Genomic DNA, 17,075 nt, shown 5'->3' with positions numbered 1-17,075 from the left:
TTAATACTTCATAGCATCAGCATGCACCAAATCACATGTACGACAACAAAAATACTAATGCACGGAGAAGACTTACCATATAACAATCACAATATGACTCTTTTGCATCCAATGTCAAAAGTTTTAACTTGGAAAATCATACACATTTTTATTAATCAAGGATTAAGTGTATGCATAAACTATAATTTATTCACAAAAAATTGAACTGTCACTGTCCATCTTGGTCATCAGCAAATTTTTCCCACAGTTAGGGTGTGGACTTATTCCTCTTTTTTTTTTTTTTTTTTTTTTTTATATATACTTATATACATCTTCTTAAACTATTCCATTTTTTCACCACCTACCTAAGACCAAAGAATCGTACAGAAGACTTTAAAAATTTAATTTCACACGTAATATACTTTTTTGTCAAATGGTAGTTTGTATTTTTTCCTTTTGTAATTTTAAATAATTAGACTCAATCGTGGTAATACTATTTCCAGGATTTATTGTCTCATACTTGAACTTCTTGATTGCAAAAATTTCGATCTTAAGATATAATAAGTCTTGAGATAATAAACTTATGTGACAAGAGAAGGAGTAACAAGAACATGTGTGGTTGAATATTGAAAAAAATAGTAGTGGTAGGTCAAAAAGTAAAAGTAATGAGAAAACAATAGACTTGGTAATGGTAGTTAAAATAGAATAAAATTAAAGTAGAAGACTTGATGAAGCAAAAAAATTAAAATTGATTAGTTGATAAGAGAGACCAAGTCGAATTATTTTTAATTCTTTGTGAGAGGTCGATCAAGTCAAAATGCCATCATTGCAAATAAGGTTTAAAGATCAAATTATTTTTAATTAAAAATAAAATTAATTTATTATGCTTTACTCAATGGGACTACTTTTGATATGATCCGAATTATGAAATCATGCACATTATTTTTATGGATCGTCCTTTTGTTGATTTTTTTCTTCTCTGGTCAATGAATCCAAGAAGAAAGACATATAGAAACTTTATATGTATGATTCTTTAATCCTTGTTATGTTGGCATACACTTTTATATTGTTGGATGAATGAATAAATAAAAAATTCAAGCTTTTATAATTTTGTATACTAACATGTATATATATATATATATATATATATATATATATATATATATGACTCACATAATTTTTTTTTACATAATTAAATCTATCTAATTCTCTCATTTCTACTAATAATTTTACATACTTTCTTTTTCTTATACACTCATATAGTATCTTAAAGTTTCTTCTTAAGCCAAATAAACATATTATTTTTTATAATTTAATTATTTTATAATAAATATAATTATAACTTAATAAATAAGTTATTGTTAAAATTTAAAGATCTGAGATGATTATAGTGGAATCCATTTAGTAACTTTTATAAAGGTGTTGAATTAAAAATGTTAGATTCTTGTAGGATTAGTTATATTACGAAGACTAAATTATTTGTTTGTTTGATCAATTTATTTAATTTGTTCTCTTTATTATTAAAAGATCTAATGAGGTCTTTTAATTTTGTAAACAGTGAAATGTGGTATTTTTTGTCTAACTATCAAAGGATATAGACAATAGACTTCTAGAAGGAAGTTGATAAATCACCAATTCTACAACTTTGTTATTTCCTTTTCTGCAATTCTATTATTTGCTTTTGCCGTCCCTGCAACACCCGACTGCCATTTTCCTTATTTTTCCACTACCTTTGATTCTTTGTACAACTGCCTTATTTCTATTGGGGTAGTACAAATTCTATAAGGCCAGCCTAGGTAGCACATTTTCTTCTATATAGGCCTTCTTTATTCCTTGTAACATGACAAGAGAGAAATGCAGTGAAATATTCATCTCTTATTATACTGCCTTTATTCTGTTATGGTATCAGAGCTCTGATTTTTCAGAGCTCTAGGTGCTACATTCGCATATGGTAGGAGCCAATGACCCCTCACAGGACCTTAGCTCACCCTATCATGTTAGTTCATCAGATAATCCATCCTTTCTCATTGTCCCAAATCTTCTTGAAGGGCCAAACTATCATCATTGGTCTCGATCTTTTCGTATGAGTCTCATCTCCAAGAACAAGATAGGCTTCATTGATGAAAGCATAGAAGTTCCCAGTTGCACCAACCTATTGTTCTCAGTATGGCAGAGAGCTAACATGCTGGTTGTTTCTTGGATACTCAAGGTAGTGTCACCCTCTATTGCTCAGAGCATTATCTGCATGGATAATGCCTTCGAAATATGGAATGATCTCAGAGAAAGATTTTCGCAGGGAGATATGATTGGTATTGCTGATCTCCAGGACATGATCTCTTCTTTTAAACAAGGAGAGTTGAGTGTTACGAACTACTTTACAAAGCTCAAAATACTATGGGATGAGCTCAATCTCTTCCGGCCATTGCTTGCTTGTTCATGTGCCTTTAAATGCACCTACAATGCTCTTGGTAATGTTACAAAATATAAGACACAAGATCAAGTGATTAGGTTCCTAAGGGGACTTAATGATAATTATTCAACTGTAAAAACTCAGATTCTCCTGATGGATCCTTTACCATCCTTGAATCGAGTTTTCTCCCTTGTAGTGCAGCAAGAGAGACAGATCTTTGGTGAACAGTCCAACCATCCAAAGGCCATGGCTGTTGCTGGCAAAGGTTACAGAAACAACTTTGGAAGAGGTAATGGTTCTGAAGGAGGCAATATGCCTCAAAATAAGACAGACTATGGTCGGGGTAACAACACAAAAGTGTGCAACCATTGTGGGAAAACAGGACACACCATTGATACATGCTATAGGAAGCATGGTTTTCCACCGCATTTCAAGTTTAAAAATCAGAACCATGATCAAGGCCATGCTAATGCAGTTCTTTAAAATACTGATCTGGCAACAGAAAGACAAGATTATAGAGGTCTGAAGGTAGAAATGCAGTCACAGCAAATTGGTTTCACTCCCGAGCAATATTGTAACGACCCACCCTAGGCCGTCACATCAATAACCAACCAAAATAAAATAATATAAAATAAAGAAAATAGAGCAAAAGCCAGCTACGCTAGAGTGTAATTATACAATAACATATAAATTGTTTCCAAAATATATAATATAATCTTCTATAGCAGAGTCATCATCCTTAGTAAAGTTATACAGTAATCCAAAAAGATAATATAATTACAATGTCATGAAAACATCAAAATAAGACACCCTAGGTGCTGGTCAAGCTCTAAACCTAGCCACTTCTCAAAGCAGCTATCCAAAAGACTCCTTGTTATCCCAAAGCCTCATACCTGATCTGCTCCCCCACATAGTGAGATCATCACAGTCCACATCATGGAAATATAAGGGTTAGCACATATAAAACCAATCATAGTACATCATAATAAAATATCATTAAACAAATATTTAACCACAGTATTTATCCAAACCAACAAGTCATTTTCAAGCTAAATATAGACCAACCCAAAATATAATGTATACACGTCCATGCCAATGTATACATATTTTATGATAATAAAATAATCCATAACCAATGTATACAATCCATACCATATGTATACATATTCCATATCCAAAACAAAGTCACACCACTGTATAATCCATGATGTAACCAACACATCCAAACCAAATGTTGGCCTCAACACCATCCAAACCAAGTGTTGATACGGTGAAACATGTCAGCAACCCATGTCCCACGCCTAACCTCTCATGGAAAATATACAGTTGGATTGCGTCGTCACGTAACCCTGGTGATCATGGCCACTTCATCCATCGGTATGACTCGGCCTTGCCCCCATACCGGTAGCAAATAGAATACTTAAAGGAGTACTTCAGAATCCACCTAACATCTGAAGTGGTTTATTATATAACCTTTGGAAAAGTTTCACATTGGAATCCTCACCATGGGATTCCCAAATTCCATATTTTTCCAAAGATTATATCCTGATCTCACCAAGAGATCTAATCCATACCATAACCTTACTCCTTTAAGTCCTATTTACTTTTCCAAACCACATACACATAGCATATTCCATAATTAAACATAACCATAACCATGCCAATTTGTCAATATAATAATAATATAAATAATTAAATATCCAAAACAACCATCAATTGATCCAAATTATATTATGTGAAATGAAAATCTCCACATAAAATAGCATATTAAAATTATACTATTCCTATCATGCTCATATATACTAGATTAATTTTATAAGCACTACCCTTACTTGGATAAACCTGAACTGAAACTCGGGCAGAACCTTCTCCTCTTTCTTGCTTAAACAAGAACCGAAACTCGGGCAGAACCTCCACCTCTCTCCTTAAGCAAGGACCGAAACTCGGGCAGAATCTCCTCTTCTCCCTCCTCTTTTCTCTCCCCTGGTAGAACCTCCTCTACTAGATTCCTCTTTCTCTCTCCTCTTTTCTTTTCTCCTCCCCACTTTTTCTTTCTCTCTCTCTCCTCTTTCTCTCTCTAGGATTCTCTTCTCTCCAGTTATATTTTTTTTTCACCCCCCTGCCCCTATTTATAGGCAACCAGAGTCACCCGGAACGGCCCGTATTGAATTCGGAACGGCCCGTTCCGAATCTTTCAAATGTACGCAAATTTTTAAACTGGAACGACCCGTTCCAAAATCGGAACGGCCCGTTCCCAAAAAGCAAAACGACCCGTTCTAAAATCAGAACGGCCCGTTCCGAGACTCATCCAGAACGGCCCGTTCTCCTTCCGAAACGGCCCGTTCTCCCTCCAGAATGGCACGTTCCAAAGTCAGAACGGCCCGTTCTCCTAGTTGGAACGGCCCGTTCTGGGCCCGTTCTCACTAAAAAAATTTAGTATAATTTTTAAGCTTGGAACGGCCCGTTTTGCTTTTGGAACGGCCCGTTCCAAGTTACCAAAACACCCCTTAAATTTTTTTAAAATTGCGAAAATGCCATCAGTAATAAAATTACAAGAATACCCCTATACCTTTATAAAATTTACGAAAATGCCATTGATAATTAATAATAAAAAAAATGGGTATTACAATTCTCTCCAACAACAAAAATTTTCGTCCTCGAAAATTCACTTACTCTAAAAGAGATATGGGTATTGATCCTTCATCCTTTCCTCCAACTCCCAAGTAGCTTCATTAGTAATCTCATCCCAAATAACTTTCACCAAATTGATAGATTTACCTCGCAACTGTTTAACTTTCTTATCTGCCACTGAAACTGGCTGTTTCTCAAAAGTTAAATTCTCCTTAACTTGTACTGCCTCTGATTCCAATACATGACTTGGATCGTGAATATATTTCCTCAGTTGTGAAACATGGAACACATCATGCAGATTAGAAAGGAATGGAGGTAATGCAATCTGATATGCCACTGGTCCAATCCTCTTGAGAATTTGATACGGCCCAATAAACTTAGGATTCAACTTCTTAGCTTTGATAGCTCTTCCCACACCTATGGTAGGAGTTACTTTCAAAAACACATGTTCTCCTTCTGAAAACTCCAAAGGTTTCCTCCTTTTGTCTGCATAAGACTTTTGCCGACTCTGAGCAGCTCTCATTCTTTCCTGAATTTGTTTCACCTTTTCAGTAGTCTGTAAGATGATCTCTGGCCCCACCATCACTGATTCTCCCTCTTTAAACCAACACAAAGGTGTTCGACATTTCCTCCCATACAGAGCCTCAAATGGTGCCATTCCTATACTTGCATGAAAACTGTTATTATAAGTGAACTCGACCAAAGGCAACATCTCTTCCCAATTCCCTAGATGATCCAAAATACAAGCCCTCAACAAGTCCTCCAAAGATTGGATAGTCCTCTCAGACTGCCCATCAGTTTGTGGGTGATAAGCAGAACTGAGCCTCAACTTAGTCCCTAACGCTTGATGCAAACTTTGCCAAAATCGGGATGTAAAACGAGGATCCCTATCAGAGATGATACTGGAGGGCACACCATGTAATCTAACAATCTCCTTAATATACAATTGAGTTAACTTTTCCAAGGACCACTTTATATTCATTGGAAGGAAATGAGCACACTTAGTTAATCTATCCACGATCACCCAAATAGAATCACAATTCTTAGCAGACCTTGGTAATCCAACAACAAAATCCATGGTTATACTATCCCATTTCCATTCTGGCACTTCCATCATTTGTAACAAACCTCCTGGTTTTTGATGTTCTACTTTAGCTTTTTGACACACAATGCAAGATGCAACATACTCCTATCTTGTGGAATACAAATTCTACCCTTGTACCTCAAGATTCCATCCATATCTTGTTCAAATCCTTCAGCTTTCTCAGAACCCAACAACTCTCTAACCTTATTCAATCTCGTATCCTGAACTTGTTTTTGTTTCACCATCTCCAAGAAATCACTAGTTATGGTAGTCATACCACAACTAATAAAATCTGGGGCAATCACAACATTAAGATTCATATCCCTGAATTTCTCTACTAACTCCATCTCTTTAACCATCATGTAAGACATATGAAGAGATTTTCTACTCAAAGCATCTGCCACCACATTTGCTTTACCTGGATGGTACATTAACTGAAAGTCATAATCTTTCAAAAACTCAATCCACCTCCTTTGCCTCATATTTAACTCTTTCTGATCAAACAAATATTTCAAACTCTTATGATCACTAAACACATCAAACTTTGCTCCATAGAGATAATGTCTCCAAATCTTCAAAGCAAAAACCACCGCAGCCAACTCTAGATCATGGGTAGGATAATTTCGTTCATGAGTCTTTAACTGCCTAGATGCATAAGCCACAACCTGTCTATCTTGCATAAGAACACATCCTAAACCTTGATGAGATGCATCACAATAAACCTCAAAAGATTTATTAGGATCTGGCAGAATCAACACTGGAGACGAAGTCAACTTTTCCTTTAACTCTTGAAAACTCCTTTCACACTCCTCCGTCCATATAAAAGGATGATCCTTCCTGGTCAGCTGTGTCAAAGGCATAACTATTTTAGAAAATCCTTCTATGAATCTTCTATAATAGCCAGCCAATCCCACAAAACCTCTAATTTCAGTAACTGATTTTGGACGCTCCCACCTCAAAATCGCTTCCACCTTAGTAGGATCAACTGCAATTCCTTGTGCAGAAATCACATGACCCAAGAACTTAACTTCAGATAACCAAAACTCACATTTTGACAATTTTGCAAATAACTGTTTCTCCTTCAATACCTGCAAAACTATCCTCAGATGTTCTCTATGTTCCTCCATAGATCTAGAATAAACCAGAATATCATCAATAAACACCACCACAAACTTATCCAGAAAGGGTCTGAAAATCCTGTTCATATAATCCATGAAAATAGCTGGAGCATTCGTCACTCCAAAAGGCATGACAACATACTCATAATGGCCATACCGAGTCCTGAAAGCAGTCTTTGGTATGTCCTCCTCCTTTACCCGAATCTGGTGATATCCAGATCTCAAATCAATCTTGGAGAAAATAGTAGCTCCCCTTAACTGATCCATCAAATCATCTATTCTTGGCAATGGATATTTATTCTTGATTGTCAATTTATTTAACTGCCTGTAATCCACACATAACCTCACACCACCATCCTTCTTCTTTACCAATAATACTGGTGCTCCCCACGGAGATACACTAGGTCTGATCATCTGCTTCTTCAAAAGTTCTTCAACCTGCTTCTTCAATTCAGATAACTCCGCTGGTGCCATTCTATAAGGAGAAATGGACACTGGTCCCGCCCCTGGTATAAGATCAATACTAAACTCTAACTCTCGCTTTGGTGGTAATCCCGGAACATCATCCGGAAAAACCTCTGGAAATTCTCTAACAACATCAATACTATTCAACAACTTTTCATTCTCTACACTAATAAAAGATAAGATCATAAACCCAAGAGCTCCATCCTTCAACAACCCATCCACCTGTCTATTAGAAATAAATCTCTCCTGTTCATCAGTAGGAAAGATTAATTTCTTCTCTGAACAATCTATCAAAATCCTATTGGCAGAAAGCCAATCCATCCCTAAAATCACATCCAAATCGGATAGAGGTAAACAAAACAAATTCACTTTATAACAACGCCCTTCCACCTCCACTGGACATCTCAAACAAACCTCAGAAGTCAAAATAGACCCTGAAGCTGGGGTAGAAACAACTAGATCCACACACAAGGAACTCACAACTAAATTTAACCTTGCCACGCATTCATAAGAAATAAAAGAATGTGAAGCACCAGAATCAAATAAAATAGAAATATCATTACCATCAGCTTTGCCCTTTCCTTTTACCAGCTCAGATGTCGTTTCAGCTTCAGCACCTGTTAAAGCAAAGACACGACCTGCTGCAGTAGGCCGATCCACTTTCTGGTTCTCTCTAGCTGGAATATTTTTGACATTGCAATCTTTAGCCATGTGACCCACCTTGCCACATTTAAAACACGTATAGTTCTTTGTAGGACATTCCTTCATCATATGTGGGCCTCCACAGATATAACATCTAATACTCTGAACATCTCTTGTGGTAGTAGTCCCCATCGGTTTCTTATTAGCATTTCCAATTTGAAACTGAGATGGTCTCTTTTGAGGATGTTTCCCCCTCCCAAATCCAGATGATCCCTCTAGACCCTTTGCCACTCTATTTCCTCCTTCAAATCTCTCAACTGTTTTTGTCTTTTCAACTAGAACTGGGAACTCCATAATTTCCATAGGGACAATAGTCTTTTTCAGCTCAAATCTTAGACCCTCACTAAACTTCCTGCATCTCCAGGCTTCAGTGATAGCTTGAGAATAATACCTAGCCAAGTGTTCAAACTTGACCACATACTCTTGTACTGACATATTTCCTTGTTGCAATCTCAAAAATTCAACTTCCTTAGCATATCTGGCGCTATCTGGAAAATATTTCTCTAGGAATACCTTTTTGAAATTTTCCCAATTTATCACCTCCCCTCTAGCTTCCATCATAGCTTGAGCACCTTTCCACCAGAAACTAGCCTCACCCACCAACATATAAACAGCATAAACTAGCTTCCTTTCCTCAGGACAACGCATCACCATAAAGATTTTCTCCATCTCCTCAATCCATTGATCAGCAACTTCAGGTCCATTAACACCTGTAAATTGAGGAGGATTCCCTTTTCTGAACTCTGACAAGCCTCTATACTCATCAGGTATCTCAGTCCTAGCTGCTTCAGCTGCAGCCCGGTTGGTCTCCATCTGAGTCAACAAAGTATTTTGTTGTCCAATAGCAGCAGCAATTAACTCCATAGCCTGAGCAATCTGCCGCTCATCTACACCTGAAGAAGGATGAGAATGGTTTCCCCTACCAACCATCCTAATAAAGATAAAAGATCAAGGAACCCATGAGTTTACACTAAAACACATAAGAAATTCCTTTCAAAAAAAATTTCATTTCCACACAATAGAAACATAACAAGACCATTTCCCACAAACCCTAAAGAGACTCGACCAGCTCTGATACCAAAATTGTAACGACCCACCCTAGGCCGTCACATCAATAACCAACCAAAATAAAATAATATAAAATAAAGAAAATAGAGCAAAAGCCAGCTACGCTAGAGTGTAATTATACAATAACATATAAATTGTTTCCAAAATATATAATATAATCTTCTATAGCAGAGTCATCATCCTTAGTAAAGTTATACAGTAATCCAAAAAGATAATATAATTACAATGTCATGAAAACATCAAAATAAGACACCCTAGGTGCTGGTCAAGCTCTAAACCTAGCCACTTCTCAAAGCAGCTATCCAAAAGACTCCTTGTTATCCCAAAGCCTCATACCTGATCTGCTCCCCCACATAGTGAGATCATCACAGTCCACATCATGGAAATATAAGGGTTAGCACATATAAAACCAATCATAGTACATCATAATAAAATATCATTAAACAAATATTTAACCACAGTATTTATCCAAACCAACAAGTCATTTTCAAGCTAAATATAGACCAACCCAAAATATAATGTATACACGTCCATGCCAATGTATACATATTTTATGATAATAAAATAATCCATAACCAATGTATACAATCCATACCATATGTATACATATTCCATATCCAAAACAAAGTCACACCACTGTATAATCCATGATGTAACCAACACATCCAAACCAAATGTTGGCCTCAACACCATCCAAACCAAGTGTTGATACGGTGAAACATGTCAGCAACCCATGTCCCACGCCTAACCTCTCATGGAAAATATACAGTTGGATTGCGTCGTCACGTAACCCTGGTGATCATGGCCACTTCATCCATCGGTATGACTCGGCCTTGCCCCCATACCGGTAGCAAATAGAATACTTAAAGGAGTACTTCAGAATCCACCTAACATCTGAAGTGGTTTATTATATAACCTTTGGAAAAGTTTCACATTGGAATCCTCACCATGGGATTCCCAAATTCCATATTTTTCCAAAGATTATATCCTGATCTCACCAAGAGATCTAATCCATACCATAACCTTACTCCTTTAAGTCCTATTTACTTTTCCAAACCACATACACATAGCATATTCCATAATTAAACATAACCATAACCATGCCAATTTGTCAATATAATAATAATATAAATAATTAAATATCCAAAACAACCATCAATTGATCCAAATTATATTATGTGAAATGAAAATCTCCACATAAAATAGCATATTAAAATTATACTATTCCTATCATGCTCATATATACTAGATTAATTTTATAAGCACTACCCTTACTTGGATAAACCTGAACTGAAACTCGGGCAGAACCTTCTCCTCTTTCTTGCTTAAACAAGAACCGAAACTCGGGCAGAACCTCCACCTCTCTCCTTAAGCAAGGACCGAAACTCGGGCAGAATCTCCTCTTCTCCCTCCTCTTTTCTCTCCCCTGGTAGAACCTCCTCTACTAGATTCCTCTTTCTCTCTCCTCTTTTCTTTTCTCCTCCCCTCTTTTTCTTTCTCACTCTCTCCTCTTTCTCTCTCTAGGATTCTCTTCTCTCCAGTTATATTTTTTTTTCACCCCCCTGCCCCTATTTATAGGCAACCAGAGTCACCCGGAACGGCCCGTATTGAATTCGGAACGGCCCGTTCCGAATCTTTCAAATGTACGCAAATTTTTAAACTGGAACGGCCCGTTCCAAAATCGGAACGGCCCGTTCCCAAAAAGCAGAACGGCCCGTTCTAAAATCAGAACGGCCCGTTCCGAGACTCATCCAGAACGGCCCGTTCTCCTTCCGGAACGGCCCGTTCTCCCTCCAGAATGGCCCGTTCCAAAGTCAGAACGGCCCGTTCTCCTAGTTGGAACGGCCCGTTCTGGGCCCGTTCTCACTAAAAAAATTTAGTATAATTTTTAAGCTTGGAACGGCCCGTTTTGCTTTTGGAACGGCCCGTTCCAAGTTACCAAAACACCCCTTAAATTTTTTTAAAATTGCGAAAATGCCATCAGTAATAAAATTACAAGAATACCCCTATACCTTTATAAAATTTACGAAAATGCCATTGATAATTAATAATAAAAAAAATGGGTATTACAAATATCAAGCACTGTTAGCCCTCTTGCAGCAATCTCCATCTAGTAGTAGTGTCTCCAATCAAGTCTCAATTATTCCTTCCACATCCATAAACATATCAGCTCACAATGGTAACAAATCTCTTCTTCCTTTTAGCCTTTGGATCCTTGATAGTGGTGCTACAGATCACATTTGCTCATCCTTAGCTTATTTTACTTCATATCATAAAATTAACCCTGTGTATGTAAAGTTACCAAACGGAAGTCAAGTCATTGTTGAGTATTCTGGGACTATTTTTCTAAGTTAGAATTATGTCATACACAATGTTCTTTACATTCCTTATTTCTCTTTTAATCTTCTTTAAATAGCAAAATTAACTGATAATTTATCTTGTATTCTCACCTTTAATTCTGGTTACTGTCAGATTCAGGACAAGAACTCCTTGAAGATGATTGGTTTAGCTAAAATGCAAGATAGACTTTATGTACTCAGGATTCCTTCATATCAGAAACTACAACTCAAGTCCACTAAACCACCTCCACATGTTATTAGCACTGTTAATTTCACTACTAGTGATCTTGAAACTCTTTGGCATTTTCGATTAGGACATGCTTCAAATAAGTGTATTGATGTCATCAAGAGTAAATTCCCTTTTGTTAAAAAAGATAAGTCATATGTTTGTGATGTTTGCCATTATGCAAAACAAAGGAGACTCATTTTTCCCATTAGTACATCTAAATCTGAAAAATGTTTTAATCTTATACATGTTGACCTTTGGGGACCATATTCAACACCATCTGTTCATGCTCATAAGCTTTGTTACTTTTGTTCAAACTCAGTTTGAAGTTTCTATAAAAATAATAAGGAGTGATAATGGAACTGAATTCTTCATGGCTGATTTTTTTAAAAATAAAGGAATAATGCATCAAACTTCATGTGTTAATACTCCTCAACAAAACAACATAGTTTAGAGGAAACATGGTCATTTATTGAATGTAGCTAGAGCTCTTATGATACAATATGATTTGCCAAAAATTTATTAGTCATATGCTTTAATACATGTTGCCCACATAATAAATATGCTTCCCACACCTGTTTTAAACTATTCTTCTCCACATGAAGTGCTATACAAAGTTGAACCGAATTTCACAAAATTAAAGGTTTTTGGGTCCTTATGTTTTGCAAGCACCTCATCTGTTAATAGGAAAAAGTTTGATCCAAGGGCATCTAAGTGTGTTTTTCTTGGGTTTAAAGAGGGAACAAAGGGAAACGTTTTACTAAATATTCACACTAGAGAAATTTTTGTGTCCAGGGATGTTCTTTTTCATGAACACATTTTTCCTTATCACAAAGAACAGGTCACTAGTGATGAAACTAACAGCCCCCATATTCATGATCAAAACCACTTCATTGAAGAACAACCCATCACAAATCAGCCATCATAACTTGAGCCTGTACCTTATCAAAATCTAAATGGCACCAGCAACAATGATCACGAGAACAACTCTGAATCACCACCAGAAAGCAACCCACTAATAGAACAAATTGTTGAGGAAGAACCTAACACACACCAGAATCCCCTTCAGCCTACCCGCATAAGCACCAAACCAAGGAAGTCACTTGAGTACTTAAAGGATTATCATTGCAATTTTAATTTTACCAGTACATATTCAAAGGTTAAATATCCTCTTTGTTCAGTTATGTCTTACAATAATCTGTCACATACTTACTCATCCTTTGTCATGTCTATTTCTTCACATATTGAGCCAAGTTCCTACTCAGAGGCCATCAAGCATGATTGTTGGAGAAAGGCTATACAGTGTGAGATATCTACTTTGGAGTCAAATCAAACTTGGATAACTACATCTCTACCAAAGGACAAGGTTGCCATATGATGCAAATGCGTGTTCAAAGTAAAACACAAAGCTGATGGGAATGTTGAGAGATACAAGGCAAGGTTAGTGGCAAAGGGATACACCCAAACTGAAGGCATTGACTATCTTGAAACTTTTTCTCCCGTGGCAAAAATGACAACAATAAGGTTGCTTCTATCCTTGGCTTCCATTTATAATTGGGAATTAAAGCAATTAGACATAAACAATGCCTTTTTACATGGAGAATTGAAAGAGGATGTTTACATGGTTGCTCCTCCTGGACTGAGTTCCATTCAACCAGGACAAGTGTGCAAATTGAGAAAGGCCTTGTATGGTCTTAAACAGGCTGGGAGAGAATGGTTTGCTAAGTTGTCATTCTTTTTACTCTCTGTTGGATACACCCAATCCATGAATGATCACTCCCTATTTATCAATTCTTCTGAAGGATCTTTTACAGCCTTATTAGTGTATGTAGACAACATAATATTGACTGGAAATGATAAGGAGGAGATTGATCGAATTAAACAAGCACTAGATGACACATTCAAAATCAAAGACCTTGGAAACTTAAGATACTTTCTAGGTCTTGAAGTGGCCAGAAGCAAGAAAGGAATAACGGTGAATCAACGGAAGTATGCACTAGAATTATTGTCAGAAGCAGGTCTTTTAGCTTGTAAGCCAGCTTCCACGCCAATTGACAATGTTGCCAAACTGTCATCCACTAAAGGTGAACCATTCAGAGATGTTCTAGCATATAGGCGTCTGATTGGAAGACTCATATATCTCACAAATACTCGCCCAGATATAGTTTTCTCTGTTCAGCAGCTCGCACAATTCCTTGCCAAGCCTACAATGTTTCATTACACTGCCTCAATCAGGATTCTAAAATACATTAAAGGAGCCCCAAGTCTTGGTTTATTTTTTCCTTCAAATAGCATCCCTCATATCAAGGCATATTGTGATAGTGATTGGGCAACCTGTGGTGACTCAAGGAAGTCAGTCACTGGTTTCAGCATTTACCTTGGAAATTCCCTTATATCCTGGAAGTCAAAGAAGCAGAACACTACATCAAAGAGCTCTTGTGAAGTTGAGTACAAGGCAATGGCCTCTTCCACTTGTGAAATCTAATGGCTAACTTACCTCTTACAAGACTTTAAGGTTCCTTTTGAGCAACCATCCCTTCTATATTGTGACAATGATTCAGCAAGGCATATTGCAACTAATCCTGTGTTTCATGAGCGCACAAAACACATAGAAATAGACTGTCACATTGTTAGAGAGAAACTTAAAAAAAGACTCATCCACTTGCTTCCTATATCCTCTACTGAGCAATTAGTAGACATATACACTAAGGCCTTAAGTCCTCAATCCTTTCGTTGTATTTGTTCCAAGCTGGGTCTCATAAACATTTGCTCCCCAGCTTGCGGGGGGTATCAAAGGATATAGACAATAGACTTCTAGAAGGAAGCTGACAAATCACCAATTCTACAAACTTTATTATTTCCTTTTCTGCAATTCTGTTATTTGCTTTTGTCGTCCCTGCAACACCCGACTGCCATTTTCCTTATTTTTCCACTACCTCTAATTCTTTGTACAGTTGCCTTATTTCTATTGGGGTAGTACAAATTCTATAAGGCCAGCCTAGGTAGCACATTTTCTTATATATAGGCCTTCTTTATTCCTTGTAACGTGACAAGAGAGAAATGCAGTGAATTATTCATCGCTTATTATACTGCCTTTATTCTGTTACTAACCGAAACTAACACATTATATTTTTGTACATGTAGGCAATATATGTCATTTTCTTATCATATTCTACGTACAAGAATTTAACATTGTTAGTTTCAATTTAATTGGATAGTAAAAATCACATTACAACATTTTAGAAAATTATAGTGTGTTTGAATGAAAAATTATAGAAATAAAATTTTTTTAAAATTTTGAATTATTTTGATTTTAATTTGTAGTATTTATTAAATGTTTTTTTAGATAAATTAATTTAATTTTTTTTAAAAAAATTCATTCTGAAATTGGATAGGACAACCATGAGTAAATTGATTTTAAACACACACGTATTAAAACTTTAAGATTAAAATTTATAAAACTAAATATTAGCTCATTTTAAAATATTTAATAATTTTTAAAATTAATATTAGATAATATTTAATAGTTTAAAAATAATTTTGAGTATTCAATAATTAAAAAAACTAATATTAATTTTTATGTCAACTTTAGAAGAGAAGAGAGAGAGATATGAATAAAAAGAGGAAAAAGAATTTCAAATTCTTACTTTTGTTTTTGAAATAATTTGAAATTCTACAATTTTAAATAATTTCACAAATGTACGAATTTTAAATTCTATGTAAATTTTTCATTCAAATAAATCATTTCACCTCAAAGCATCTAAAATATTTCAAAAAAAATTGAATTTAAGAGATTAAAAGAATAATTTAGTAAAAATGAGTGATTATGCCTATGAAAGGTGTATTTAAAAAAGAAAAAAAGGAATGCGTAAGTTCATAAGTTATAAGAAATAATGTTATTTGTATACTTGTCTTTTCACAAAATATTAGGTAATGTAAAATTGTTATTGTTCCGGCCACGGGGTGCACTAGGGTTTCTTCCTAGGTCAAGCCTCAAAGCCAGAGCATTCAAAAGTGTAATCTGTCCACCTAGCTCTAGGGTTTTAAGTTTTATAGTTTGTAGTTCGTGGGCCTCCTGGGCCCCGAGAATTTGGAGATTTCATAACCGTTATTATTTCAAAGATATTTTGATAAACGTGGGAATGTTGAGTCGGATCCTGACCGACAAGGTTCAGAGCCTTGGGGTGTAGTCGGGCATTGGCTGAGTAAACCATAGTGGGTAAGGGATATCGGGAATAGGCCAATAGGTGTCCTACAGGGATGCCTAGTCGGGAATTGACCGAACACCCGTAGAAAGAGAGTTGTTTGGTCAGGGTTGTGGTCGGCGTACAAACCGAGAGGGTCAATCAGAATCCGACCTGGATGGTCCACTTGCCTTCCAGCCCTGAGCCTATAAGGCGAGAGGGCTTGAGGCCTAGTCGTCGTAGTTCGTACTTGAAGCAAACCGAGAAGGCTAGGTCGGGATCTGACCTGGACAGTCCACTTGCCTTCCAGCCCTGAGCCTATAAGGCGAGAGGGCTTGATGCCTAGTCGTCGTGGTTTGCACTCGAAGTAATCCGAGAGGGTCAGGTCGGATTCGTCGTAGTTCGCACGTGAAGAAAACCGAGAAGGCCAGGTCGGGATCCGACCTGGATGGTCCACTTGCCTTCCAGCCCTGAGCCTATAAGGCGAGAGGGCTTCAGGCATAGGCGTCGCGGTTTGCGCCTTGGGTAGTGGTCGACATACTACCGAGAAATCTTGCTATTAGGTCAAGCATTCATTCTGAGCCAAATTTTGGGACGTTCCCGAGAAGCAGTCCAAGTGGTGTCCCTTCGTGTCGCGTCAAGGAGTCATGCATTTATTGCAGGGTGGATTTTTAGAGAAACGATGACAGTGGTGCCACGTGTCCTGAAACGTATGGGGAGCTTAACCAAAAGCTGTAACGTTCCCAGCATGCGTCGTAACTCTTGAATGCGAGTCTCTTCATTAAACGCTGCGTTTTCGAAAGGTGGATTCCTTGGTATGCCTCCCTTGCCTATATATACCCAGGGCTCTCCATTGCTTTGGTCTTTGC

The 17,075-nt window shown here is 36.8% G+C and overlaps 3 protein-coding genes across 3 annotated transcripts; 2 read left to right on the top strand and 1 right to left on the bottom strand.

The window, feature by feature from the left end:
* Window positions 1–1,927: 1,927 nt before the first annotated feature.
* On the top strand, window positions 1,928–2,872 carry LOC109790110 (retrovirus-related Pol polyprotein from transposon RE2). Its single transcript, XM_020349214.1, has one exon. The coding sequence runs from the start codon at window positions 1,928–1,930 to the stop codon at window positions 2,870–2,872; it is 945 nt and encodes a 314-aa protein (XP_020204803.1).
* Window positions 2,873–4,959: 2,087 nt separating this feature from the next.
* LOC145956921 (uncharacterized) lies at window positions 4,960–12,115 on the bottom strand. Its single transcript, XM_083072827.1, has 2 exons — window positions 10,733–12,115; window positions 4,960–9,798 (listed from the first exon to the last, which is right to left on the bottom strand). The coding sequence occupies exon 2, from the start codon at window positions 9,317–9,319 to the stop codon at window positions 6,167–6,169; it is 3,153 nt and encodes a 1,050-aa protein (XP_082928953.1). The 5' UTR covers window positions 9,320–9,798; window positions 10,733–12,115; the 3' UTR covers window positions 4,960–6,166.
* A 1,417-nt stretch (window positions 12,116–13,532) lies between these two features.
* On the top strand, window positions 13,533–14,507 carry LOC109790109 (putative mitochondrial protein AtMg00810). The gene has a single exon (XM_020349213.2). The coding sequence runs from the start codon at window positions 13,533–13,535 to the stop codon at window positions 14,505–14,507; it is 975 nt and encodes a 324-aa protein (XP_020204802.2).
* The last annotated feature ends 2,568 nt before the right edge of the window (window positions 14,508–17,075 follow it).

This window comes from Cajanus cajan, chromosome 4 (genome assembly GCF_000230855.2).
Source record: "Cajanus cajan strain Asha chromosome 4, NIPB_CcT2T_4, whole genome shotgun sequence".
In the NCBI taxonomy this organism is placed as follows: domain Eukaryota; kingdom Viridiplantae; phylum Streptophyta; class Magnoliopsida; order Fabales; family Fabaceae; genus Cajanus; species Cajanus cajan.
Note: the sequence above shows the minus strand (reverse complement) of the source record. Positions and strands in the feature narration are given on the sequence as shown.